The sequence below is a fragment of the Topomyia yanbarensis genome, chromosome 3 (genome assembly GCF_030247195.1).
Source record: "Topomyia yanbarensis strain Yona2022 chromosome 3, ASM3024719v1, whole genome shotgun sequence".
NCBI classification, from domain to species: domain Eukaryota; kingdom Metazoa; phylum Arthropoda; class Insecta; order Diptera; family Culicidae; genus Topomyia; species Topomyia yanbarensis.
Genome location: NC_080672.1, coordinates 23,542,502 through 23,569,933, shown reverse-complemented (window position 1 = coordinate 23,569,933; position 27,432 = coordinate 23,542,502). Strand labels below are relative to the sequence as shown.

The following is a 27,432-nucleotide window of genomic DNA, read 5'->3' as shown; positions in this document are numbered from 1 at the left end:
GGGCATTTCGTTAGCCTGAGCAAACTAATTTCTTTTTTTGTTTAGTGTTTATTTGACCAATTAGGAAACTAATCCACTGGTATTTGATCCGCGTGGGGAATATGCACGGTCTTGTCTGAGTCAATGATGAGAATTAATAATTCGCACGTAGAATTCAAATCCAGTCACCAGTTTTAGGCAGTCATATCAGCACGAAGAACAAATGTTTTATTGTGATTTTACTTTGTTTATTTTTAGTCCATTAAATCATCAATAAATTATATTAAATGTTCTTATTGTATTGAGTACTTGCATATGTTTTGGAGTAGTACTTGCAATATATTACTGTCAGGTTAACCATATTGCTTCATGAGTATAAAAATATTGTAGCTTGATTATTGACGCAAAAGGTGGCAAGTTAGTTTCTTTTCGTTCTTATTGTTTTCAATCTTGTTCCAGTAATTAGCGTAAAAATGACATAAACATATCGACAAATGTCTCGCGACACTAAAAGTAATCGCTTTTCTTTATATTGTATTGTTTTTGGAGTGCCGTGTTTCGCCGGAATGAAGGAACAAGGTATAACAAATTCGCGCACCTGTCATTTCATTAAATTAAACATATGCAATAATCCCGACTGTTGGTTGGTCGGAACTGAAGTTGCTTTTTTACAAACTGAGCATTTCAAAATTAATTCAATAAGCGATAAATCTATCATAAATTGTCGGCAGCCGGCTGCACAGAGCAATAAACACATGATAACACTACTGAGAGTTGCATAGATCGTATCACTCATCAAGGTGAATCTAGATTTGTGTTACACTTTACCCCATCCTACTAACAAAAACTCCTTCCCGAGGCAAACGTGGAGATACAGAGGTATACACGGTCTCCATAACAACGTTTGTTACACTAACATTCCTTCCATTCCACGATCACTGTAAGGACGTGGCCGGCGCCGTTATTGCCATTTCAAAGTATAGAACTCTCGAAACGTGCACATTGAGAATGGGTAGTTACTCCCAGGCCCCACTCGTTGATTCTCTGTGCAATATCGCTTGTTCTGATCAATCAGCAACTACGAATTGTACGGTCATCACGCTCATGCTCATGCTCAATACTATGTCAACATTACGTTTATGGAACAAAAATACGGCCTACCGATATACTTTGAGTGCGTCTACCGATAATCGGAAATTTAATCTGGCCACCCTGACCCGAACGAAAATGAAAAATAAAAACAACAGCTCATCTCCCTGGAATGTATACAAAAATTATGTTTAAACAAACAAACTTGAAACATTCAAACAGTCGTGTACAATCCCTGGTACCAATACGGTTTATTCAAATAGGACTAATCTGTAACAAATTCCATAAAAAAAATTTCTTCAGTGTTACGTAACGTTCTTTCCCGGTTCATTCCCAAAAGAAATGAACCGGGTTATAATCTACCGTACAAGTTCGGGAAGTACTGGCAGATGAATAGATTGTATGCGTGCTCGGGTTGATTTGATTTGGTCATGTAGGTACTACATATTGACGGCTCTGCCCGGAAAATCTTTCTTATTCTGAAACTAAAATTCATGCGATAAACCGGTCCGATTGTACGTCACATTTTAGAAAATCATTTAATAACGGTGTTAACTTTCCGGCGGACGTGCTAGTACACAGAGTGCACATCACTCAGAAAATCAAGCGAAAGCGTCTTTGAACACTAGTGGCTACTCGATCAGTGTTCCGATAACGCGACTTCAGGAGGGCCAGACATAAAGATTTCAACAGTGTATAATTTCTGAATGGGTGCTGACGGACAGTTTTACCTTCGTTTCGTAGGTGAAACCCAGTCCTATCAGAACAATTCATAACATAATTAAAAAATTTCCCCAAAGGGAAGCCTGGTTGAAAAATAGGCTCAAATAAAATCAGAATCAGCCATAACTCTTTACAAAGTATTCACAGCCATTTGATCTCTACGGGAATGTTGCGTGTTTTGTGATGATCAAAAATATCTTCGAACGTCTTATATCTTGATTACTGTGAGTGATAGAGACATGTTTTTTGCAAAATTTATAAAAATATTCTCTACAACTTTGTCAAACAAGAACTAGCATTATCTCTTTCGGCTCCTGTAGCCCACTATGATAATAAAGTATGTTTTTTAGAGTTTTGGATTCTCCTCGTCAGTAACTAACAACAACCTAATGCTAGTGTTCGGATAGAACTAAAACCCTTTGTGTAGCAGCTAATTTTCAGCAGCTCAAACTGTGAATATAATTTAATAAAATTAACCGTTTGTTTAAACTTAAATACACTCGACTCACAATTTGTGGTTTTACCCTAGTTGAATCTCTTCTCACCGTCCGGTGTAATGAATCCGAAAATATACTATCCTGTTGTTTTCTTGAATAGTATCAGTAGATAAATTTTCAATAAATTCAATTTACTTACAATGTCAATTCTTATCCTCTACCTGATCCCAGATTCTTCCGTGTCCTTTCCTCTTCTCTGCTAGATTCCTTCGTAGGTGTGTCTACAGGTAGGTTACAAACGGGTAAGTAAACTGTTTCGCCTAACACTTAATTTTAAATGAATTTTGCTTTTACTTACAGGTCGACACAACAACTACAAACTACTAAATCTCTACTTTTCCCAAATATCAAAAAAAACTTCTTCTACACTTTGCCAATTCAATTCACGATTTCCTTCTGCTACTATTTGTTTATCAACACATATCCTCTGTCAATCTGGAGAGGGTTCAACCGATTCGGCACATTAGTCGATTGGGTCAACTCCAGTGTGCCCAGCGGTGTTGACACCCCAGCCCGTAACATCCGGTATTTCCTCGGAACATCCGGATTTACCATCCTTGATTTCTAGCACCGCCAGATTCGCGACGGCTCGTCTATGGATCCCTGTCGCAGTCCTTATTTTCGCTTCACGTATCCGACCATCGGACCCTTGAACCACCTCCTCGACAATTCCTCTAGACCAATTCTTCCGGTCCTTACCATCCACGACGAAGACAAGGTCGCCTGCTTCCAGCGGCTTTCGTTCATCATACCACTTTGTGCGACGGTTTATCGTTGGCAAATATTCCTTGCTCCAACGTCCCCACATCCGGTCTGCCAGGTACTGCGATCGCTTGTACACGTCACGCAAAGCCTCCGCTAGATTCCCACCCCTGTCCACTAGGAGATCCGCGCCCTTTACTATTCCTCGTAGAAAATGGTTCGGTGTCAGAGCTTCATTTTCGGCAGACGCCTGAGGCATGTACGTGAGAGGACGTGTGTTTATCATGTCCTCTGCCTCCGCCAGTGTTGTCACCAGAATCTCGTCTGTCAGCTTCCTTCCATCTTCCAATGCCTTCATTGCCTCCTTCACGGAACGAACCATTCGCTCCCATGCACCACCCATGTGCGGGGTGCCAGGCGGAATGAATCGCCAGGCCGTTCTTGCAGTTGTGATTTCCTCCTCACAATCGCCATGTAACGTTTTCAGCATCTCGTTGTTAGCACCCTTAAAGCAAGTGGCGTTATCTGAAAATATAATATCAGGAGCACCCCGCTTACAGGAAAACCGGCGGATGGCCATCAAGCACGATTGTGTTGTCAGGCTGTTCACCACCTCGAGATGCACCGCTCTGATGGCGAGACACGTAAACACGGCCACCCATCGCTTCTCTTTTCTTCTTCCCACCGATACATCTACTGGTCCCAAGTAGTCTAAGCCGACCGAACTGAAAGGACGAATTCCTGCTCTGATGCGTCGAGTCGGGAGAGGCGCCATCATTGGTACTTGTGGACGACATCTATGGACTTTGCACCACATGCACTCCCGCATCACTTCCATAATCGCTGCACGGATATTCGGAATCCAGAACTTCTGACGCAACTCGTTGCAAACCGTCTCTCGATTCGCATGTCCGAACCTTTCGTGGTAGCACTGAATCAACTTCTTGGTGATGTCGTGCTGCCGAGCAAGAATGATCGGAAACTTCTGGTCGAACGAGATGTCGTCCGATTTTTCGAATCTTCCTCCCATCCGCAGCACACCTTCATCGTCCAGTATCGGAGTCAGTTTGACCAGGGTACTCGACCGCTGTATTTTCGAAGGCATCTGTCCCGGCTCCAGATTGAGATTCTTGGTCAACGCACTCATTTCGTCCGGGAAACTGTCGAACTGCGCCTGCTTCCACAGGATCGTTTCGGCTTCCAGGAGTTCCTCCTGCTGGAGCGGTTTTACAATCGCCAAATACTTCGACTTAATCGACCGCTGTTGAGTCTCCGTGGCTTTCGACGTCACGATCGGCTGTCCCATTTTTTTTTGCCGACAATTCGCAATGAAGCGAACCACGCTTGCAGTCACTCTCACCAGTGCCATCCACCGCGAAGTAGCCTTGACGTCGATCAGTTCTTGGAATAGCACTACTCCTCTCGCCTCTTCGCTAGTTTCCTCAAACGGCATCACCTTGCTCGGCCACTCCTCTTCCGGATAATACAGGAATGATTTCCCGTTGAACCACTCTCCGTCGCTGCTCAGCGGGGGCCCGGATCCCCACTTAGTCAGCACATCCGCAATATTCAGCTTCGTCGGCAACCAGCGCCAGTCGATTACCCTTGTCAGTTCAAGAATTTCGCCGACTCTGAAGGCTATGAACTGCTTAAACTTGTACTGATCCGATTGCAGCCAGCTACACACCGTACGAGAATCCGTCCATAAAATGCAACGTGTAATTTCCAGGGAGTGCATCCCTAGAACCGTTCGACTCAGTCGAGCACCGAGGACGGCAGCCATTAACCCATTCATGCCCATGTTGTTTGTGGACAACAACGTTTTTAAACAGCTATAACTTTTGATTAAGGCAAGATTTGCTCACAAAATCAAGTAAGGCTAATAAATGTGACTATTAGCTTTCATTTGAGTATTAACGGTTACAAGGATCAGCTCTAGAACTGAAGTTATTGCAATTAGTCTAATTGAACTCCGATGGAGCAGTGCTGCCAGGGACCGTTTACGTTGACGACGGAAAATGAATTTTTCATATAACTTCGTTATGTGGCAATATTAGTGAAAACTGATAAAACTTACCAATTTAGACTATTTTTGGCTACGTTTTCCACGCAGTTGGACTATTGTAAATATTCTAGGAGAATTGTAGTGAGCATTGGAAAGTAAAAATTGAGCAGCTTCTAGCACTGCAAGGAAAGCACCTACCTTTATGAAAAAAGGTTTTTCAAGTTTCTTGACCCCACCGTTTTAAAAGAAAAATAGTTTTGAAACCCTACATGTACTAGAAAAAAGTTGGGCATGAAAGGGTTAATTCCAACCGTGGAATCGACTGACGTTTCAGTGGAGCCACTTTCGCTCGTGACATCACTAAGCTACATCGTACGTTTCCGTTGATCACCGCTCGCAAGTACGCTACACATCCGTATGCGTGTTCACTGGCATCAGTAAAGATGTGAAGTTCCAGCGACTCAACGGCTGAAGACGCAGCATTCCCGAGGTAGCAGCGTGTGATCCGAACTGCATCCACCTCTGGCAGCAGGCCAGTCCATCGCTTCCATAAGCGCCAGCTCTCGTCGTCGATCTCCTGCTTCCAATCGCAGCCCAATCGCCAGAGGTGCTGGATGATTATTTTGCCGTGGATTGTGAAAGGAGACAGCAATCCCATCGGGTCAAAGAATCCCATCACGCAGCTTAATGCAATCTGCTTCGTGGGTCGTTTCTCGTTGCATAAGTACGCCATCATCTCCGGACGGTGCAGCGTAGAGAAGGAAAACTCATCCATGTTTGGATCCCAAATGATGCCAAGAACTCGTTCACTGCAACTCTGCTTGTCCCGACCAAAGTGTACTGGCGTGACTTGCTTTTCTTCCCCCAGCATTCGGAGAACTTCAGGTACATTGGAAACCCAGTTCCGGATTTCAAACCCACCATTTTTGTGAATTGTACGCACCTGCATCGCCCGGTTGATGGCCTCTTCGACGGTGTCGACACTGTCGAAATAATCGTCGACGTAGTGACGATGGATTATGGCCGCTGCCGCCTCTGGATATTGAACAGCGTGTTCTTCTGCGTTCTTGTTTTTGATGTACTGTGCCGAACTAGGAGAGCATGTAGAGCCAAACGTCGCAACGTCCATTACAAAAATGCTTGGCTTCTCCCCGAAATTCTTCCGGAACACGAAGCGTTGAGCCTGTCTGTCGCGTTCGACGATCTTCACCTGGTGGTACATTTCTCGAAGATCGCCACCGAATGCAATCCGTCGCTCCCGGAAACCTACTATCACTTGCACCAGTGGAATCAGCAAGTCGGGTCCCGTCAGTAGCTGCGTGTTGAGTGACACTCCTTGCACCGAAGCTGCGGCGTCCCATACCAAGCGCACTTTGCCAGGCTTTCTGGGATTTGTCACCACATTCAACGGTAGGTACCACACCTTATCTGTTTCCGTACGGATCAATTCTTCTGCAGTTGCCAGGTGTGCATATCCTTTCTGCTGAAACTCTTCTATCTGCCGACAAACGTTCTTGTGCAACTCCGGATTTCTCTCCAGTTTTTTCTCCAGCTGCTTCATCCTGTGCAGAGCCATCGGAAAGCTGTCTGGAAATTGTGGATCATCTGTCCTCCACAGTAGTCCGGTCTCGAAGCGATTTCCCACCCTTTTTGTGGTCCGCTCCATTATCTCTCGCGCTCGTTTATCCTCTGCCGATTCCTGCGCGACCGCCACGACCGATTCCTCCAGAGCGTAGTGGCTTTTCAGCAGGTCATGCAGGGCCTCGTTGCTTACTTCGTGGTGATAACCCATATACCCACCATCAAAAGCAGTGTTCGACTGTCTCGGGCCGTACACAGTCCATCCAAGTTTGCACTTCACCGCTATTGGCTCTGCAGTCGCACCGATCTTCGCTTCCAACGGCACAAATGAATGCACATTGTTGAGCCCTATAAGTATTCCGGGTTGTCCATCGTACGACGCGATCGGTAATCCCCGCATGTGCTTGAACTGGGTTGCAATCTCCTTGGAGTCCAGTTTTTGATGCGGCAACATCAGATTCTCTACCGTTCGAACCGTGTGCAGCAGCACCTTGTCCTTACTTCCGACTGCCGATGCCCACACATTCATCCGGCTGGAATCCTTCTCCACTCGCGTGATATCTGCTGTCCACTTAATGGTCAGCTTCTCCGGGACACCCACAAGTCCAAGACGATCTGCCATCCTTTTCTCGATGAGTGTAACGGACGCTCCTTCGTCCAAAAACGCCAGTACCGTAATCGATCGCCCTCCAAAGTGCAACTGAGCGGGAATCATTCGAAACATAACTTTCGTTTGATTCCAGATGTGAGCACTTATACCAACCACGGTATTCACCGGATGCATCAACGGATTGTGTCGTTCTCTGCATTCTCCCACATTGCACTGTATTTTGAAACCGCACCGTCCGCTGTGGTCATTCAGACAAACACAGCAAAGTTTCCAGTGATTCACAACCTTCAGCCGGTCAACATATCGTAATTTCTTAAACTCTGCACAATGCCGCAGACGATGGTCAGTACACTGACACACTTTGCACGGCCGAAAGCTTGTCCGCTCGACGTTCGCGGTTTCATCCAAGTTCTCCTCTTCACTATGGTAGTACATTGCTCCTCTCCCTTTTGCGTGTTCTCTCCCGAACTGGCCACCGCTTGCATGTTTAGTCGCGAGCTTGTACTCCATGCTTACATTCGCTTCGCAAGCGTCCGCCACTATTTCTGACAGAAACTCTGTGAATGTCCTCAATGTTACTTCATCGGCGCACCGCTTGAAGCGAACCTACTGTCGTTTTTCACTGTCAGGAAGCTTGTCGACGAGATCCTGGATAAGCAGCGGATTTACGAGGTGCTGCTTGAGATTTGCTGCTTCCAGATGTTCGCACAGTTGCTCCACAGCGTTCCTGAAAGGGATGAAGCTGGCAAGCTTATCAGCTCTCGGCGACTCCAGTTTGCGGACTTTCTCCAGGTGGCTCTGTAGCAATTGTTCCGGACGACCGTACAGCTGTTGCAGCTTGATAATTACCCTCGGAACGGTCTGCGGAAGAATTAGTTGGCCGCGCACCCACTCTAGGGCCGGTCCCTTAAGGCTCTCCTGCAGTCGCACAAGGTTCTCGACATCGGTGTAGCCGCAGGCTTCGTTCGAGGCTTGATACGTACCGAAAAACAGTGGCCACTCTTCTGGTTTTCCGGAAAAGCAGGGAAGCTTTTTGGTAATCCCATTTCTAGCTGCCAACTGAGCTTTCGTCGGCCCGGTCCGATGTTGCCCCAGCCCGTATTGGCTTCCATCGTTTGCTTGCTCAGATCGTTTCCGAGTACGTTCGACGCTTTTCGCAGATTGAATCTCCGAAATTACCGAACAAGGTTGGTCTTCTTCGTCGCTTTCCAAAGCAGTATCGCTTTCACCGACATCTTTTTCCAACTGCTCGACGTTGGAAACTTTTAGCGGTTTAACGTTCTCAACTTTGACCTTTTTTAGCTCTTCATCCAGAGCAGCCATCGCCTTCTCAAATGAGCTCTGGTTGGACTTCATCCGCATTATATGCTCCTGCTTCTTCCGCAACGCTTCTGCATAAAGGATGCTCCTTTCCTGCAGCTCCTTTTGGCGCATTTTCTCCTCGAAAAGCATTCGCTTTTTCTCTAACGCACGCTCCATGTTGCTCTCTTCCTCTTTCAGCAACATCTTATCTTCGAGCTCCTGCTCAAGACGCCTTTGCTTTTCTTGCAAAGCCTTTCGTCTCTGCTCTAGAGTGAGCGTACCTGATTTCGAAACGGAAGCTTCCGACGACTCCGATGTCTTCTTCGGCCGAGGCCTTTTGTTCTTCAGGTACTCTTGAGCAAGCACTTGACAAACACCATCAGTGCAGTACCACCTCTTCTCCTTTTTCACCGCTGATGTCACTCCGACGCATCGGTAGTGGAACCAACGGTTGCAACCGTCGCAGCCTACCATCGCTTCATTTTCGGTGGAAGTTTGGCTACAGACAGCGCACGGAGTCAGCGTCAAATCCAGCTCATTTCCCGCACCGGTGATAGAAATGGGGTCCGACATCTCACAAATTTTTGAGATTGTTCGGATAGAACTAAAACCCTTTGTGTAGCAGCTAATTTTCAGCAGCTCAAACTGTGAATATAATTTAATAAAATTAACCGTTTGTTTAAACTTAAATACACTCGACTCACAATTTGTGGTTTTACCCTAGTTGAATCTCTTCTCACCGTCCGGTGTAATGAATCCGAAAATATACTATCCCGTTGTTTTCTTGAATAGTATCAGTAGATAAATTTTCAATAAATTCAATTTACTTACAATGTCAATTCTTATCCTCTACCTGATCCCAGATTCTTCCGTGTCCTTTCCTCTTCTCTGCTAGATTCCTTCGTAGGTGTGTCTACAGGTAGGTTACAAACGGGTAAGTAAACTGTTTCGCCTAACACTTAATTTTAAATGAATTTTGCTTTTACTTACAGGTCGACACAACAACTACAAACTACTAAATCTCTACTTTTCCCAAATATCAAAAAAAAACTTCTTCTACACTTTGCCAATTCAATTCACGATTTCCTTCTGCTACTATTTGTTTATCAACACATATCCTCTGTCAATCTGGAGAGGGTTCAACCGATTCGGCACATTAGTCGATTGGGTCAACTCCAGTGTGCCCAGCGGTGTTGACAGCTAGTTAGATAAGTCCAAACCAGCGTGGGTAAAGGGCGTACAAAAAAGTGAAGACTGGCGGCCCATGATTTGAACCAAATTGGGTCTTGATTCGAAACTCCTAGATTATTCGACAATAATAATGATGATGATGACGATAAATGTAGAAAATGGATTCATATTTCATGCATCTCATCGATGCAGACTTTATTCCTTGAATGAAACGTAGAACTATATATGTGGTGGAATTAGCTAAAAGATTTTATCTTTGCGGTATAGGAACTTTCGAACGTCGAAATTTCTACAATCTTCCTTCATTGCCCTCCATCGCGACACACACAGACTTGCTCTTCGTTGCAGTATCCTCCTTCCTTTTCTTGCAAAATTATACATTCAGCAGCACATGCGCTGTCTTGTACTCCAAATCCGCTTAGTAGATCACAGGCATTACGTTTCGTTCGACGATGCGCTTCCGGTTCTGGTGCCCCAAGCCGAAAGTTTTCATGGACATCCCTCGCCTTCTGACTCAATTCTTCAAAATATTGACGAATTTTTTCACCGAGAACATCATGTTGGGGTAGCTCGCTTCCGCTTGAAAATACGCCAACGAAACAGAAAAGGGCAAAACAAAATATCGCTGTGGAATGCATTTTTTGATTGATCCGTTCGATACTGATTGATCAGAGAGACTATGCAAATAACTTTTTTGTGACACTTGCTTGAATGATGAACTGTCTGAGACTGATAACGATTGCGCTGTAAAATCAATGTCTTATATAGACGCGGACAAAATGGTAGCTCCCTTCTACGATATAGTTCATAAGTTCATAAAAAGTGTATTTTAATTTTTACTAGCGGCTTGCGGTTGTTTGATCCTGTTCATTGTGCCCTCGAAAAGGTTGATTCAGACGGGTCTGGGAAGGCATATCCGGAAGGGGTACTCTTCCAAAGAAATCCAGGTTGGTTATAATCATCAAATATTAGATGTGTCCTGTTGGGTTCAACAGAGGTTACGATGTTCAGTGCGGAGTCTATGTACTTCTAAATAATTTCTGCATCACTTGCGGAATTGGGAGGAATATACACTACATCCACACCGAAATTAGTACAGGGGCCACGAGTATTTACGAACAGCTGTTCAAGATTGTGAGTATCATTTTTGTGTTTGGATAAGAGTCGGTTAGAGACTGCAATAAGCAAGCATACTACTAATTTTTCTTCTTTTCTGCACTATTAGGATCGCGATCGTTATGATATACCAAGTACCTTGAGCCAATTTTTTTTTATTTTAGAGGTTTTAACCTTAAGGTCATTCGCCTCTTCGGGTTAGAAAAATCTCTTATGAAACATTTCTAACCCTATGTGCGGGGTCGGGACTCGAACCCAGATGCGCTGCGTACGAGGCAATCGATTTACCAACTACGCTACGCTCACCCCTTGAGCCAAATAATTGGAGCGAGTTGATTTGATCATTCAGTCACGTTTCGGTAAAAATGTAACGTAAAGTTGTCACATGTTGTGACATAGGGGACGAGGAGTAAGCTAGATCGTTACGTAACATGTTTTCACCGAAGAAAAAAAAATTTCAAGGAATTTGTTTCGTAATAGAGGAGGGGGGGGGGGGGCTAGAGAAATTTGTGACAATTTGTTACATAGGGGGAGGGGGGTGTCAATTATAGGCAATTTTTGCATTACGTAATTTATGAATGGTCCCTAATATCATGATTAACATCTAAAGCAGCGACGAACAGCTTATCAAATTTGTGTGTGTAGTCCTCTTACGTTCTGATAGTAGATTTTATAATGTCCCTGCACTTTACCATATGACGGTTGAACAGTGGTAGAAAGTAAACGCCAATAATTGGGGTGGATTTTCAACGGGGGCAGCATCTGTATTAGCACTTCGGATGAACATATACATTATTGTCTTTACCTGAGTAAACGGATACAGGAGTTCCATGTTCTTCGAGTTGGGCTGACTTGTTTAAAGCTTTGTTATCTGACCGGAAAGGTCGATGCTGTGTTCTTCAAGTTCTGTGGTAGACGATGGATAGGATGGGTGTCGGTGATGGAATCGATCTGATTACGTCTGTTGGCAGGCTGCAATAATGGATCTAATAAGTATTACAAATAATTTCCGACAAAAATTGTTATAAAGATGAGCTCTTTTTATAGTTAATAAGTTAGTTTTTATGATTTGTTTAGCTTTTTATTACCATGACAAGTTGATTTCAAATCCGCAATTTAAAAAATACCAAAAGCATATTTTATCTTAATAATAATAAACCGAATCAATAGTAAGTAATAAGGATGAAAAGTCACTACTTGTGGCTGAATGCCCAATGTAATGTAAACTAAACAATATAATCAAATACAAAAATAAGTACATATAAAAATATTACATAAATTATATAACAGCATGCTTAAATTTTTTTTTATTATTTTGCTGTAGCTTAGCCCAACAACGGACCATTTCCTTACTTTTATTTCTGTATGTGTCTTTGAATAAGTTATTTTGTGAATCTCATGATTTTAATTACCAGATAACGCTTACATCCCGCAATAGAGAAGGGGACTCACCCACAATGCCTAAACAGTCAAGCAAAAGTAGTAACAAAAAAACATTTCCGAAACGATCGCTACTTCACCCGGCGTAGCAGACGGGATCAAACAGCAGCGCGCGTGTTTATGTGTGTAAAAGACATTATTACACTTTTTTATGAAGTGCGATAATGGTCCGCACGGAGACTTTTAGTTCCCGTTTCCATTCATTGACTATATAAGAATGTGGTCCTACGGCGCAATCGATATCAGTCTCAGACAGTTCATCATTCAAGCAAGCGTCACAGAAGAAGCTATTTGCATAGTCTCTCTGACCAATCAGTAACGAACTGATTAATCAAAAATGCATTCCACAGCGACACTTTGTTTTGGCCTTGTCTGTCTTGTTGGCGTACTGTCAAGTGGAAGTGCGCTGCCCCAGCATGATGTTCCCAGCGAAGAAATCCGTGAATTTCTAAAAAGTTTGAGAAGCACGGCGAAGACTGCTGACGAAAACATTAGGGATGGGGTACCAGAACCAGAAGAACATTATCGCTCGAAACGTGCCACCTGTGACCTACTGAGCGGATTTGGAGTAGAAGACAGTGCATGCGCTGCTCATTGTATCGTTCGAGGAAAGCAAGGAGGATACTGCAACGGAGAGCGGGTTTGTGTATGTCGTAATTGAAGGCAATAGACAAAGGGTTAACAAGTATGGTTGACATTCGAAGTTCCTATAATGCTATATAATAATAATTTTTTGAGCCTATCCCACCACAAATATAGATTTATATTAATTCCATAAATAAATCGATGTATCGATAAGTTCCTTTCATTTGAGCACTAGCAATTATGAATATTATACGTAGAACTGAAGTTATCGCAATTAGTCTGAATGGATTCCGCTAGAAGAGTGCTACCAGAGACAGTATGACAGTGGCGGATCCAAGGGGAGGGTCTTGGGGGTCCGAACCTCCTCCGAAATGTTTTTACTTGTTGATAAATTTTCAATCAGTTTCAATTTTATATTAGTTTCAAACTCAAAATCTATCCAAACCAAATTTGACCAACAGAACTGATATTAATTGAATAAGATTATTACGTATTACGAATAATACAGTGTTCATTTTAAAATCGAAATTTCAGACCGCTCCCAATGAATTGAATTAATAGTAGAACATGAAATTTTGACATATTTTCGTCGTTTTAAAATATTGTCGAACGGAATTTCTTAAGTCGCGAAGTCGACACCCGTGGGAGGCCGTTTTGTGCGACTGTTTGCAAGTTCTAAAAGCTTACGTCTGTACTGAACTGAATTAGCGTTAGGATGCCCTACTCCACCATTACTCCTTCTAGATGGAGGTACTTTTTATACTCAAACGACGTCTTACAACTATGAAGATCGGATTACACCATCTGAGGAGGGCACAGCGTAGTTGGTTAGTCCATTACACTGTGCGCAGTTCACTTGTATTCGAACTTCCACCACTATATGTAGTGTGTTTGACCATTTGCTACTATCGGTCAGAAATGCTAATAACTTTTTAGAATCTTGCGTTTTTCGACGCTACTTGGGTATTTATCACACCTTACTTACTTGATACTTGATGGGCGCCAGCTGCTCCTCGATGCGCCTACGCCGAATGAAGTATCCTCCTTCACTGGACTCGATCCTGGGCCAATCGTTTTCGGTCGCCCTGAACGTTGAGCGCCCTCAGGTCCTCTTCAATCGCACAAAACCATCGTGTACGCGGCCTGCCACGAAGCCGACGGCCTCTTCCGGGTTCCCTGTTGAATATTATACGGATACGGAGCAGAACCGTTCTTGTGCATGCCTGCATAGTAGGTATTTGTTATGGAGCGTATTTGTGTGCTATTGGTTGGAGATTATCTATCCGCCAGATGGCGCTTCGGAACAAATTATGTTTTCCTCCTATTTCGTTGAAAGTCGCAGGAACGCGCGATGGATATTAGCTAGTAATACATATTTCATCGTAATTGAACGTTTGGTTTAATTAAAACTTTGTGCTTTTTACCAAAAAAATTCAAGTAATAGGGTGATAGCCTATTTGCGCCATGTTTCTATTATCACCCTACTCATTTGAAACCGTTGGTTAGATCAGTGTCTGCCATCTTTGTTCAACGCATTGAGTCAAATGGTAGCGCAACAATAGGGGCACTCGGGGGGTGGGTAAATCGATTGCCATGTACGCAGCACACCTGGGTTCGAGTCCCGACCCCGCACATGGGGTTAGAAATTTTTCATAAGAGATTTTTCTAACCCGAAGAGGCGAATAACCTTAGGGTTAAAACCTCTATAATCGAAAAAAATAGGGGCACTCGATTCGAGTTTTCATTGCGCTCAAACACGAGAATTTTACTGTTTTCAGCGCATTTGTGTTACTATATTGGTTCTTAACAACGAAGCAAAGCTGTTGATGTCAATTTTTACGCATTCCATTGATTGTAGGGCGAGAAATTAACAAATTAGTGAGACACCCTGCTTAGTATGGTGAAAATACTAGGCACTTTACCCTAAATGTGTATTATAGTTAAAAGGCGTGAAAGTAATTTTTTAGTTTTAGTATAACAATTTGGTCAGGGCCTGTATAGTTTTTCTTCGACGTAGTTTTTATTTGGGACAATTCGTAAATTACGTATCGCAAAAATTACTAAAAATTTACTCCCCCCTCGTCCCATGTAACTAATGAATTATTATATTGTACAGGTACTTATTTCATACACCGCTGAAACTGGTGCTTCTATCATTTGCGGCAAACAAACTGTACTTCATCTGTCAGTTCCATTGCTCATCGCTGTAACAGCAATAAGGCACAGGAGGGCCAAAGAAATTGCCCTAACCGAATGCATTTTTCCAATGATTTGGGGAGAAAACTGCGAGCTGATAAGTGTTCGAGCTAGAAAAGTTAACTGATGCTTGGATGAACGAAGAGTGGCGAATTTATATGCACATCGTCGCTAAAGGTGAGGATCTTGTTTGAGTAAATCACCGCACAGTGTTGCTAAATAGGCAAAAACGTGATCGAAATCGTATTGACATCGAAAAGTCGAGTTTTGAGCTATAGTGTCCTCAAAAAAGTTTGTATACAAAACATTCTCCATTTTATAGAGGTATTAGTGTGGTGATTAATCCCCCTAAAACTGGGATTTGATTTTTTTGTGGTCATTTATGAAAATAAAAAAAAAAACTTTTTTTCAGCAAAGTTGTAGGGAGTACATTAGGAAACAACTCTGCTGAAGAGATCCACAAATGTCTATTAAAGTCAACAGATAGACATATGGGTTTTTTCTATGATACATCCCTCAAAATAACTTTTTCTGGCGATTTTTAAGAATTTCAAAATGTTATAAAAAAATTCCGGTATCAGAAAATACACATTTTTTGTGATGAACGTTTATTTATACTTCTTACATCTATTGAGCTATTGAACATTTTTCTCCCAAAAAGCAACATTTTGGTCTAAAATAACTTTTCAATCCTCAAATTTTCGCGGACAAAGCCGTATTCATATGAATCTGTGAATCAAACACTATCAAATCATTTGTCGCATGCTGTCTCTTGTATGAAAAAGCACATTTTCAAAAAAAATGATTCTAATACTCTACGGGGCCTGTTTACTGTTCTAACTGCAGAGAAAGTGAGAAGGAAAAACCAAGGCTGGCACGCTTATGTAAATTAGGTGCGAGAGGTTGGTAAATAGGCAGAATGATTTTTTTACACTGTACTTTTCATTTCATTTACGGGATTATAAGATCTACATCAACCTTCCCTACGGCTTGCGGCGATGCATTTCTTACGCATTGCTGACAATGAATAATTATCTCGTTTGCGCGGCAACATTCTAGGGCCCGTAAATCCTCCTAGTGGTTTACTCGAATGATCGCTTTACCGAGCAAGAATCTTAGTATTATTCTTATGCGTGTAAATTATGACGTTATTCAATTTAAATTTAATATTTTTCCATTATATTTTTTATTGAATTCGTTTATTTGATAAAGCACGTTTGCGTTAGCTTAAAGGTGCCAATTTTGTTTCGTTTTACATTTTAGATTTCTTAAAACTAGGGGATCACATATTGATATTTTTTGCAATGAAACTAAGGAGATTTTATAGCTATCTTATACATATACACGAAGGGGTAAAAAAAATTTCATAAGATTAGGATAGTAATACGGTTTGACATTTTTAGCATGGAGGGAGCAAATTATTTTTAACTAAGGGAGACAATTTTCACAACCATCTTAAAATTAAGAATAACTAGAAGGCGTGATTAAATTTTGTAAAGATTCGGAGAGATTAATTAGAGCTAAGAGTTTGATTGGGGGTACGTTTTGAACCACCTCCCGCAGCTACTAGTGAGTGCAAACGCTTGCACTCAAGTATTTTCACCGGCAGAAGTAAACGGTTTCTAAAACGGCCCAACCCGTACTGCAGCAGATCCTCGCATGTTAAACTCTCATCGTTGACGACGCCTTCAGACTGTACCTTTACAACTGGAATATAAACGTTATAATCCCGCGTAAAGTGCTCACAGCAAGCAATATCGTTTGCCTGCTTTTAGTTGGCTAGCAACACCCTTATCTTACCTAAGCGGACCTTTGAAATTTCGGTCACAGCCGAGAACCGTTCCGTCAGGTCTTTAAAAATCTGAAGAAGATTCAGCGATTTAGTCTTGTGCCGAAAGAAGACCACAAATGGACAAGTTGAGAGTTCTAGGTAGCATTTGGGCCGGGGGAGCCTTAGGAGTTGAACCCGATTCAACTTCCGTTTGACCATCCGGAGAGGGAACCATAGAAAACGTCAACGCACGGGTTCAGCGCCCGCGCTGGCGGAAGCAAGCAATAAATATGTTACGAAAGATAAAAACCACTTATCCATAAACTGGTGTTCAACGACGAACCGATCCAGCTTATACGGCTGGCTATTGTTTAATCCTCACGGGCGAACAAAAGACAGAGAACCGAACCGAACTGGCAAGATAACCTTGAACGCGGATTAACACTTATCTTTGCCGCTATAGACTGCACGGACTGGAAAAAAGCACTTGTGTCGCGACCGAGAGCTTGAAAACGAATGATACTTTTTCGTTTATTTTCAATCATTCAATGTGTTAGTTTGAGTCAATTTCATTTATTCTATTAATTTTATAACTGTTTTTAAATATTGCCTATTTTTTCATTTAATGAGAAAATTTTATTTGATTTATTTATGTTATTAATTTGATTTATATTATTCATTCTACTCTTTTTATGAATTTGGTAACTTTTTTTATTTTGCTTGCTTTTTTAAAATAATTTTTTAAGTTATAGATTTTCTATAATTTATTAAGTTTTTTCGTGGTTCGTGCATGACTCGAAATTGTGTTCATCCCGTCTCTAGTTGGGTGCCTTCTTCACATGAGTTCTGCAAATTAATGAGTGATCCAACAGTGATATATGTAAGAAATGTCTCATGTAATTAAAAAGGCAATGTGATTAAGAATATCAATAACTTACCATATAGCAATGTAGGACGCATTTTTCATTTAGGTGACGAGGAGATTAATTAATAGTTAAAAAAAAAACCAAATTATAACACTTCCGGTTGTATAGAAAACCGTATTGCTTTATTTTCATAACTTTCTTTAACTTTTACTGAAGAAATTTCAAATAAAACTAAGTAGGAACATATTATCGTACAGGTACTTCATACACCGATGAAACTGATTGTTCTATCAATTTCGGCAAACACAGACCTTCTTTGAGTTACAGTAACCGCCTCGATTCCGCCGGGCAATACAATGCGCAGCACAGGCACTATCTCCGACGCCGAATCCACTTAGTAGGTCACAGGTGGCTCGCTTCAGACGATAGTTTTCCTCCGCAGCTTGATATGATTCCTCCGGTAGTTCATCGACTGGTTTTAATAAGGAAGATAAATATAAACTAGGTTCCAACTGTAAACTTTAAATAACAATACTCACACAAAGTGTTGGTATAGGCCTGTACTTGATCTGCCAGTTCCTGGGGGTAGCCATTACCCATCGATATAGCAGCAATAAGGCACAGACAGGCCAAAGAAATTGCACCAACTGAGCGCATTTTTTTAATGGTTTGGGGAGAAAACTGCGAGCTGATAAGCGTCCGAGCTAGAAAAGTTGACTGATGCTTGGATGAACGAAGAATGGCGAATTTATATGCACATCGTTAACGGTGCGGGACTCGCTTGGGTAAATCACCGGCAGGAACGAAATTGGGTTCGCTTCTATTCATTACTGATCGGTGGTTCACACCAATTGAGGATCCTGCAATGTTTGGTATGATGCGCGGTATGGGTTGTTAATGTCAAGTTTCTGCGCACAGTGGGGCCGGGCCGGATAAAACTCCCAAAATTTATTTTCGATTTTCATACTTTTTATTTTTTTCTAAATGTACCATACCTAAGGCTGTATTCGCCAATTTTTTGAGTCAATCGATTGAAAAATATAAGTGCTACATTTTTTTGAACCGCATAAGGTCTTGGAAATCTGCAAGTATTTGAGCGACCAAAAGTTTTTTTCATTCTAATTCATCTCGCTCTAATAGGTTCTACAATGATAATTTAACAACACATATATTTCTAATAGAAAATCATCTCAGAATTTCAATGGTGTATTTTGATTTGAGAAGTAATGAGTATTTAAAAGGTTACCAATGAAATCAATATAACTATGTTGTTTAACGCGGACTTATTTACATTCAGAGTGTCATCTCTTTATCAGTAAAAGCGTGTTGAACGTCTCATCTAGTACAACTGAAGTAGAATTTTATTGAGTTTTCAAAAATCATAGTGTCATCTTGCGCCGTTTTGTGCCGAAGGTTGATATTTCGTTTGTAAAATTAGTTTTTTTTCATGGAGACGCATGGTATTTTTTGATTTCATGAAGTTTTGCATTATTATTCACCGATGGATTTCTATTTCTGAACGCTGCTTGTAAATTCAGCGTTTGGGGCGATTTCCTTGATACAAATATAAGTATGCCTTATCCGTCTGGCAACTATGGTTCGTGTTTCTACATTTTCACAGTTATCTTTCAAATCAAAATCAAATAAACCTGTCATCTTTTAATAGCTTTGGTGATAGCTATAGATAAATAAATTAATAAAACAAGAATTTAAGGCATTCTATCAAACACCTTAAGATATGCTATCTTTTATAACTATTCTAAACGCATTCGTTCATGAATTAGTACATGAGGATTATCTCTTAAAGAGCTATGAAGGGAATATTTTTAAGATGCTGAAAACCACTGATGCTGACTGAAAATCTGCAAACAAATGTACAAAATTACATCATTTTTAATTCACCAGATTTCGATACATTGGAACCACCCTAGCTAAATCGTTACGGCGGACTACCCTAGAAAATCAAAACGTTTCTGTTCACTTACGAAGTATCTGTTTAGAAAAGTTAAATTACTAAAAATACCTTTTGATGATATTTTTAGTCATTTTAAACTAAGTTTAATTTTTTGTGTTTCGAATTCATCTCGTCAGTAACTAGCACCATCTGGGTGTCTAGTTAAACGATGTATCTAAACTAGTACCCAAATTAGCACTAGTTCCCGGGACACTTGGAACTACACTCTCGGATCCTTTCCACATTTCATCGGGCGTTCCTCAAGGGAGTCATCTCGGACCTCTTCTATTTGTGCTCTTCGTAAACGACCTCTGCAGTGAATTATCGTCTTCTAAAGTCATGTATGCTGATGATCTGAAAATTTATCGTGTCATAATAACTATGGTAGACTGTTGTGCATTGCAAATGGACGTCGATAGGATCATTGACTGGAGTGACAGAAATGGAATGAGTGTGAATATTCAAAAATGCAGTACAATCACTTTTACACGAGTACATACTCCAATTAAGTTCGAATACTCAATGTGTTCTGCTCCCGTAGAATGAGTCGTATCCGTCAAGGACCTTGGTGTCATTCTCGACTCTAAGCTACGCTTTACCGCACATTACTCTTCTGTTATAGCTAAAGCCTACGCTGTACTTGGACTCATCAAACGCAACACTCGTGATTTCAACGATGTGTATTGTCTAAAAACACTATACATTACACTGGTACGCAGTATTCTAGAATATGGCGTTACTATTTGGGCTCCGTATCACACCATACACATTAATCGTATCGAACGGGTACAGAAGAACTTTATCAGGTTTGCACTTCGTCGGTTACCCTGGCAAAACCGTTTCCAGCTTCCTCCATATGAAGATCGCTGTATCCTCATCAATCTGTACGCTGCGAAACAGACGGATTTTTCTGCAACGACTTTTTATTTTCGACCTTCTGACAGACAACATAGACTCTCCTGCACTTCTAGCAAAACTCGACCTCAACGTTCCGGGAAGAACTTTCCGGAGAATTGATTTTTTCCGTCGCTCAACACATCGCACGCAATACGGCCAGAATAATCCTTTGGATATTTGCTGTCAACTCTTCAACAATGTCTATCATTTGTTTGATTTTAATATTAGTAAAAAATCGTTTAAATTAAAAATAGTATTAAGTTAGTGTTTAGTCTAAGTCTGTGCGATGTAACTTTTTTTTTAAATCGAAGACAATACAATACAATGCATCACTCGGGCCAAGCCAGTTGCTTTGAACGTTCACATGTGTCGTGCGAACTGTTTGGAATTTTTTTTGTTTCTAGCTAGTACTAATTTGGGTACTAGTTTAGATACATCGTCTAACTAGACACCCAGATGGTGCTAGTTACTGACGAGATGAATTCAAAACACAAAAAATAAAACTTAATTTAAGTTAGGTTTTGTGCCCTTAATGCGCAAAGTGATTCAGTCCAATTTTCCCTTATGGGAATTTAAGATTGCATAATGCCAGGCGTTTGGCTCCCGAGCCAAAACACAAGAGTTCGTTTTCGCTTTCTCGTCAGCAATCCTGAGCATCTGTATTTGCTTCCCGGGACATCACTCGGGACAAGTCAGTTGCTTTGAACGTTCACATGTGTCATGCGAACTGTTTGGATTTTTTGTGTCTAACTAGTGCTAATTTTGGTAGTAGTTTAGATAATTCGTCTAACTAGACACCCAGATGGCGATAGTTACTGACGAGATGAATTCGAAACACACAAAAAAACTTAATTTGAGTTAGGTTTGGTGCCCTTAATGCGCAAAGTGGTTCAGTCCAATTTTCCCTTATGGGAATTTAAGATTGCATTTTAAACTACTTTTGAGGTCTTGTCCAGCTTTTGTATGCAGTGGATCCACTGTGCTGCGAAGCGCTGGATAATTCTTGAACATGGCTAGATCTACTCTCGGACAGAGCCCACGGGACATGCGAGTAAATCCGGAATCGTTTATTTGGTTTGATCGACCAATATAACATACGCAAATTGATTGAATTTCCGATCTTTTGTAGGCTGCTCAGTTGGAATCGGTTGAAACTTGAGAAAACTAGAAACAACTAAATACCTAATGTAAAATTTAAAGGTAAAAATATCATGGAGACGCAAAGGTAACATTAATCTGTAACTCCGTTTACTCAATGTATTCTTTTACCGATAGGTGTCCTTCAAAGATCCATTAAATAAATGTTTTTTTTTCCAACGGGGACGATTTTTCCAAAAAGGCCACTTTTCCAAAAAAAATTATTTAAAATTTCATGACGATGATATGAAAATTTAGACGAACAAATGGAATCGTTCAAGGAAACGGTAAATAAATTTCGAACAGTAAAAAGCAAGACTCAATGAACTAATGGCGAAAGTTTGTTAAATTTTTACCCAAAACATGCTTATTTTTAATCTAGTCTTGCTTAATTGTTCAGCTTATTTCTTCATAATGTAATTTTTGTCTGCTGTGAGGAAAAAACCAAAATAAGTACACGATCATCGTCAGGTATATAGTTCAGCCTCTAATAAATTGACAGTATAAACACGCGTCGCATTTGAGTACCGTAGATGAATTTTGGCAAGTTTCTGCAACCAAATATGCAAAAAAAACTTCAAAATGTTAACCAAGAAGAAATCTGGGCTAGATAAAGGCGAAGTAAAGAAAAATCGAATTTGTTCATCTTTTTCTGATTTTTTTGCTATTTCATACCCAAACTGTTCTCATATGTTGGATAATGATACACAATTAGATAAAAACATCCAAGTTTTGAGTAAAATTTGGAATGAAGATGATATTTTTAAAAAAGCACTCTATCACGAAATACATACGACCTGCAAAGTTTGCATCTTCAGAAGATATATCTAAAAACCTAAAACTTTCTTGAAGACACCATATTTGAATCAAGCTTTATACAAATATTGATAACAGTGTCGCCCTAACAATTGAATCTCTAACTTGTTTGATAAAATCAAATAACGGGGTAGGTGCTATACAGCAAGTTTTCCGAAGAAACCGCAACTCTAAAACAAAAGATAATATAAATTTATTAAACTTTTTTTTATTTTCCTACCGCTGTGTGCCGTTTTTCTCTTGATTCCATATTTCTCAACCAATTTTCAATGTAGACACATACCACTTTCACTGAATTTTTTGAAAAAATGCGCTCAACAATCTACATTCGTCCAAGGAACATATTTTAGATAGAAAATAGCCATACATCGCATGTATTTCAGTCGTACCCACCTTCAGGAACGTCTATTTGAACCGAAACGTCAAAGTACATCGCAATCCAACTAAAATCGTTTTTATATCGAGTTGACCAATATATAAACTAGAACCAAATACTTCTAGATGGCGAATTGATAGATTACCTTTTCTTAAACCTCGGAAAACGAACGAGAAATCTCGAGCTTCCATAATACACAACGTGGGGTTACCCCCTTTTGGACGCCACTTAGTACTGAGGATACCTCCATGTTCAACTTTGATTGCTAATCAGGGCCGGCGGAATATTTTTTTCTCGAGTGGGTAGTAAGATTCGGAGTAATTCCTACTCGTATTGATCAAAGTTTAGACATGCGTTTGTAAGTGAAAATTAAAACTCCCTGATAATAGCTTGTATTCATTTGGAAACACCCTTTGTTAACAGGCTGTATGACCGGCGACTTAGCGAAAATGTGTTTATTGATTACTGATACTATATAGAACATTTGTACAGTTAAGTACCAATCACTCCATTCTTTTCAATTTCGTTGCATTCCCTGTGATAGAACCTTCTTTGGTGGATATTGAAGCCCGCATGATAATATTGACTAATGGGGAGGTATCTCCGACGACCGACAGAGTCCGACGAATATTTCTCCGATTACAAAAATAATGCCAATAAGTCTCCTTTTCAATACGAACCATATCCATCTAAGACGGTCTACTTTCGAACCATATCGCGTGATCTAACTAAACAACACTCAAGCGTGTACGAATAAGTATTTGTATGCGTATCCGCCCGGGAAGTAGAGATTGATGGTGTAGTCTTCGGGAGAGGCTTTAATTGCGAAATATGGGATTGGTTCCTTCCAGAAGTCAGTGAAAATTCTGGTATGCAAGCAATTACGTTAAGCAATAATCGAGGAGTATAAGAAAACAACTTATTTCCCATTGGCATCATTTCGAGCCTTTCGCCGGATCTGTTCTTCCAAACTTTGTTCTTTTGAACCGGGCTCGTCTAGCTGTTCGCCTTTTTGTGCATGAACTACCGACGTTGCGAACAGTAAGGTTATACCCATTGTAGAAACAAGGCATGAAGCGGAAAATGTGGAGAGAATCGTGAAAAGTTTTCCTTCTGTGGAGAGACTCCGCATGAACTGTTGACATATCCCACATACAAATTAGACGGGGAAACATTGAAGCATTATTTTGCGATCTATTACGAGAAGAAATGCTAAAGAGGGCTACGCCACCGGCCACGCCTAATTGCTACGCTCACTAAAGAGCGAGATTCTGACAATCTCATTGAGGGAACAACTTGTAATGTGCCTATAAATTTTCGAAACAGGAGAATCATTTTCTCTCCTGATATTCCTCGTAAATGCCTGAAAGTGTCCCTTAATGGGTGCTGTTACAAAACCGAAGTGAGTGCGTCACTCCTGTTATTTTCCTAAGCCCAGAACGCCTTTCTGGGACCGCCAATTTGCCCACCACCCCAGCATCGAGCCATACACCCTAGGAACCAGCCATCGCCATCTTGCAAGGAAGTTCATCGTGGCAACAGCATTTTCGGACCGAAACCGATCAGCGAGCGCTCGCCGGTCCATCTAGCTGCCAACAAAACATACAGTACGGTACGTACCAGTGAACCTACCAGTGATACCCATAACACCACACGACCAGCTTACAATAAATTACACACGTTAAAAAAAGTTGAGTGTTTTCGTATAGCACAAGATCCGCGAAATCCCTCCAGTTTGCCCAGTAGCGCGCCGACTCTGCGACTAAGTTCGAGTCACGTGCTGCTGAAGCTTGTCGGGTAAACCTTAAGTTACAGTTTTGCACAATGTATTTACATTATAGAAAACCTAGTTAACTTTCGACGTAAATCTTCCACAATTTTAACATTATTCGTCAGAGCCGCAAAAACACTATGTAGGAACGTTTTAGGGATCAAAATGTGCAATTATTTCAATCGGATTAGCCTTTGTTCGGTACAAGGTATTGAAGTTGTCGCTTGTCAAATCCGAATCAAAGGCAAAGACTTATTGATATTGTATCCATACTCATCGCATCTCAGCTGGTTCTAGGTGACTTCAACTTCCACGGTATGCCATGGGCTTGTCTTCACGATGATAACCAATCTATCTTAATGTACGATATTCGCGACAATTTCAATATGACCATCTTGACTACGATGAAAAATGACACGAACACCAACTCCACCAGTTCGGCCTAGCGCGTTAGATTTATCGTTGTACTCGACCTCGCTACATTTAGCTTGCCCATTGATTCAAAGAGTTACGCGTCCACTATATCCGAAACAATCGAATCAAAACAAGAAATTCCTCCGGTGGAAGCGTACAACATTTTGACTGGCTTGATCCAGCCGAAACGAAAAATCGTATCAGATTGCCAAATACAAATATTAGTTTGAGTTCTTTCACATTGCTTCATTGCGGGTAATGAGAAGGTGGATATATTTATGAAAGATCGCGTGGCTTCAACTAATTTTTCAGTAGATCTTGTCAGAGGACGCTTGAAAATTTATCAAATTTCGTGGGGCAATGAAAGTTTTGGAATCCGAAAGGTAGCAGCAAACCTTGGTTAAAGGGGTTGGATGAAGGTCGTGAATTCCTTTGGGTGATATATCGGGTCATGTCCAATCATAGTACGTTGAATGCGCATCTTCGGAGTATTGGGGTCGGGGAGAACGGTCTCTGCGCAACATTAAACATGTTGTCTGGTCGTGCGCCTAGTATTCTAGCGCCAGTTGCCTCTCGTACACATATTTAAACCCCCCATAGAGATCCGAATGTAGTTATCTCTTCTGTTTTGGTTGACAGGCTAGGAGCTATTTAGAAATCTGATCCCAAGAGTTCCCGGCGTATCCAACGAGGCCAGTCGGCGATCCGGTTTACGATGTCCGGACAGTGATTTTCTGTTTGTCAAAAAACTGCAAGTTTAACATGAAATTGTTGTACATCGAGAATTTCAGACGCATGCATTTAGTGCGCGAGACACTACGTGGTTAATTTCGGGTTGTGGTTTGGTTCAAACTTTGGAGTGGGTAATTCCCCCCTCGGTAATTTTCGAGTGTGTAGTACTACCCATATTACCCACGAATTCCGCCGGCCCTGTCGCTAATAGCAAACACCCTAAACATAATTTTTCAAATTTCTATAATGACAGTACATGTTACTCAAAACTATTAAAAATGTAAAAAAGTCAATTTCGGAAAAATGTGGGTTAGCCCCTTTTGGATGCCAGCCATTCATTTATAAGTACTGTATGATAACATATATTTCGTTTTCGTTAAACGTTCATTAAAATATCGGATATAACGAGAGACGAAGGAAATGTATTGTCATTTTATTGTGTTTGGTTTGGTTTGGTCCCGAGTGAAACAAATACTCAATAACCTTTAAAATACACTGACATGACTTTAAGGATGTCTGGTTAAACAAAAATCGAACTAAACAAACATATAGCTACGCTCAAACCGTGATTCCCCCGTCTCAAAAGGATCCACAATTAGTGTAAACCACCGATCAGTAATGAACAGTAGCGAACCAATCTTCATTCCTGGCGGTGATTTACCCAAGCAAATCCCTCGCCGTTAACGATGTGCATATAAATTTGCCAGCCTTCGTTAATCCAACCATCAGTCAACATCTCTAGCTCGTACAATCATCAGCTCGCAGCATTCTCCCAAACCATCGAAAAAATGCGTTCAGTTGGTGCAATTTCTTTGGCCTGCCTATGCCTTGTTGTTGCTATATCGATGAGCAACGGCTACCCCCAGGAACTGGCAGATGAAGTACAATCCTACGCTAATACTTTGTGTGAGTATTGTTATTTTGAGTTCACAGTTGGAACCTAGTTTACAATATTTAATTTTTTCACACCAGTTGACGAACTTCCGGAGGAATCGTATCAAGCTGCGGCGGAAAACTATCGTCTGAAGCGAGCCACATGCGACCTACTAAGTGGATTCGGCGTCGGAGATAGTGCCTGCGCTGCCCACTGCATTGCCCGTGGCAATCGTGGCGGTTACTGCAATTCAAAGAAGGTCTGCGTTTGCAGGAATTGATTGAACGAGCAAAGGAACTGCTGCATGAAATGTGTACCAATGAAATTATAATGTTCCTATTAAATTGTATTCGTAATATTTTCAGTTGAAGATTTTTAAATAAAGCAAAACGGCCTTCCTTGCAATAGGAACAGCTACAATTTAGGAGCTTTTGAACTGATTACTAGTCTCATCGTTATTTTGAAAAAAAAATCTTTAGAAAGAAAAAAAATTGTTTTCGCCAAACTATTAAAGAAAATTATTATATTTCAACAGGATGAATCGACAACAGTTCTATAAGAATATCCAGCCACCTGTGCGCCGCCGCGCCACGCCGCCGCCGCCGGTAATTTTTAACGTACGCCGACGCCGAACGGTAGATCGGCGGCGCGCCGCCGATGCATTTTTCCCGCACCGACAATTCGCGAACTCTAAAATTGTTGACTCATAATTTATCCACAAATCTAGAAACATTGTCCATGGGCCGAATATACGACGTTAACTGATTGATGATTTATCACATCTTGATCATTATTTGGTATTAGTGGT

The 27,432-nt window shown here is 41.1% G+C and overlaps 3 protein-coding genes across 3 annotated transcripts; 1 reads left to right on the top strand and 2 right to left on the bottom strand.

The window, feature by feature from the left end:
* Positions 1-2,881: 2,881 nt before the first annotated feature.
* On the bottom strand, positions 2,882-7,696 carry LOC131686833 (uncharacterized). The gene is made up of 3 exons (XM_058970827.1): positions 5,307-7,696; positions 2,936-4,669; positions 2,882-2,891 (listed from the first exon to the last, which is right to left on the bottom strand). Exons 1-3 carry the CDS (start codon positions 7,694-7,696, stop codon positions 2,882-2,884), a joined length of 4,134 nt encoding a protein of 1,377 aa, XP_058826810.1.
* A 10,102-nt stretch (positions 7,697-17,798) lies between these two features.
* On the bottom strand, positions 17,799-18,365 carry LOC131689151 (defensin-C-like). Its single transcript, XM_058974030.1, has 2 exons — positions 18,193-18,365; positions 17,799-18,125 (listed from the first exon to the last, which is right to left on the bottom strand). Exons 1-2 carry the CDS (start codon positions 18,308-18,310, stop codon positions 17,944-17,946), a joined length of 300 nt encoding a protein of 99 aa, XP_058830013.1. The 5' UTR covers positions 18,311-18,365; the 3' UTR covers positions 17,799-17,943.
* An 8,099-nt stretch (positions 18,366-26,464) lies between these two features.
* LOC131689150 (defensin-C-like) lies at positions 26,465-27,044 on the top strand. The gene is made up of 2 exons (XM_058974028.1): positions 26,465-26,656; positions 26,723-27,044. The coding sequence occupies exons 1-2, from the start codon at positions 26,539-26,541 to the stop codon at positions 26,902-26,904; spliced, it is 300 nt and encodes a 99-aa protein (XP_058830011.1). The 5' UTR covers positions 26,465-26,538; the 3' UTR covers positions 26,905-27,044.
* Positions 27,045-27,432: the final 388 nt, after the last annotated feature.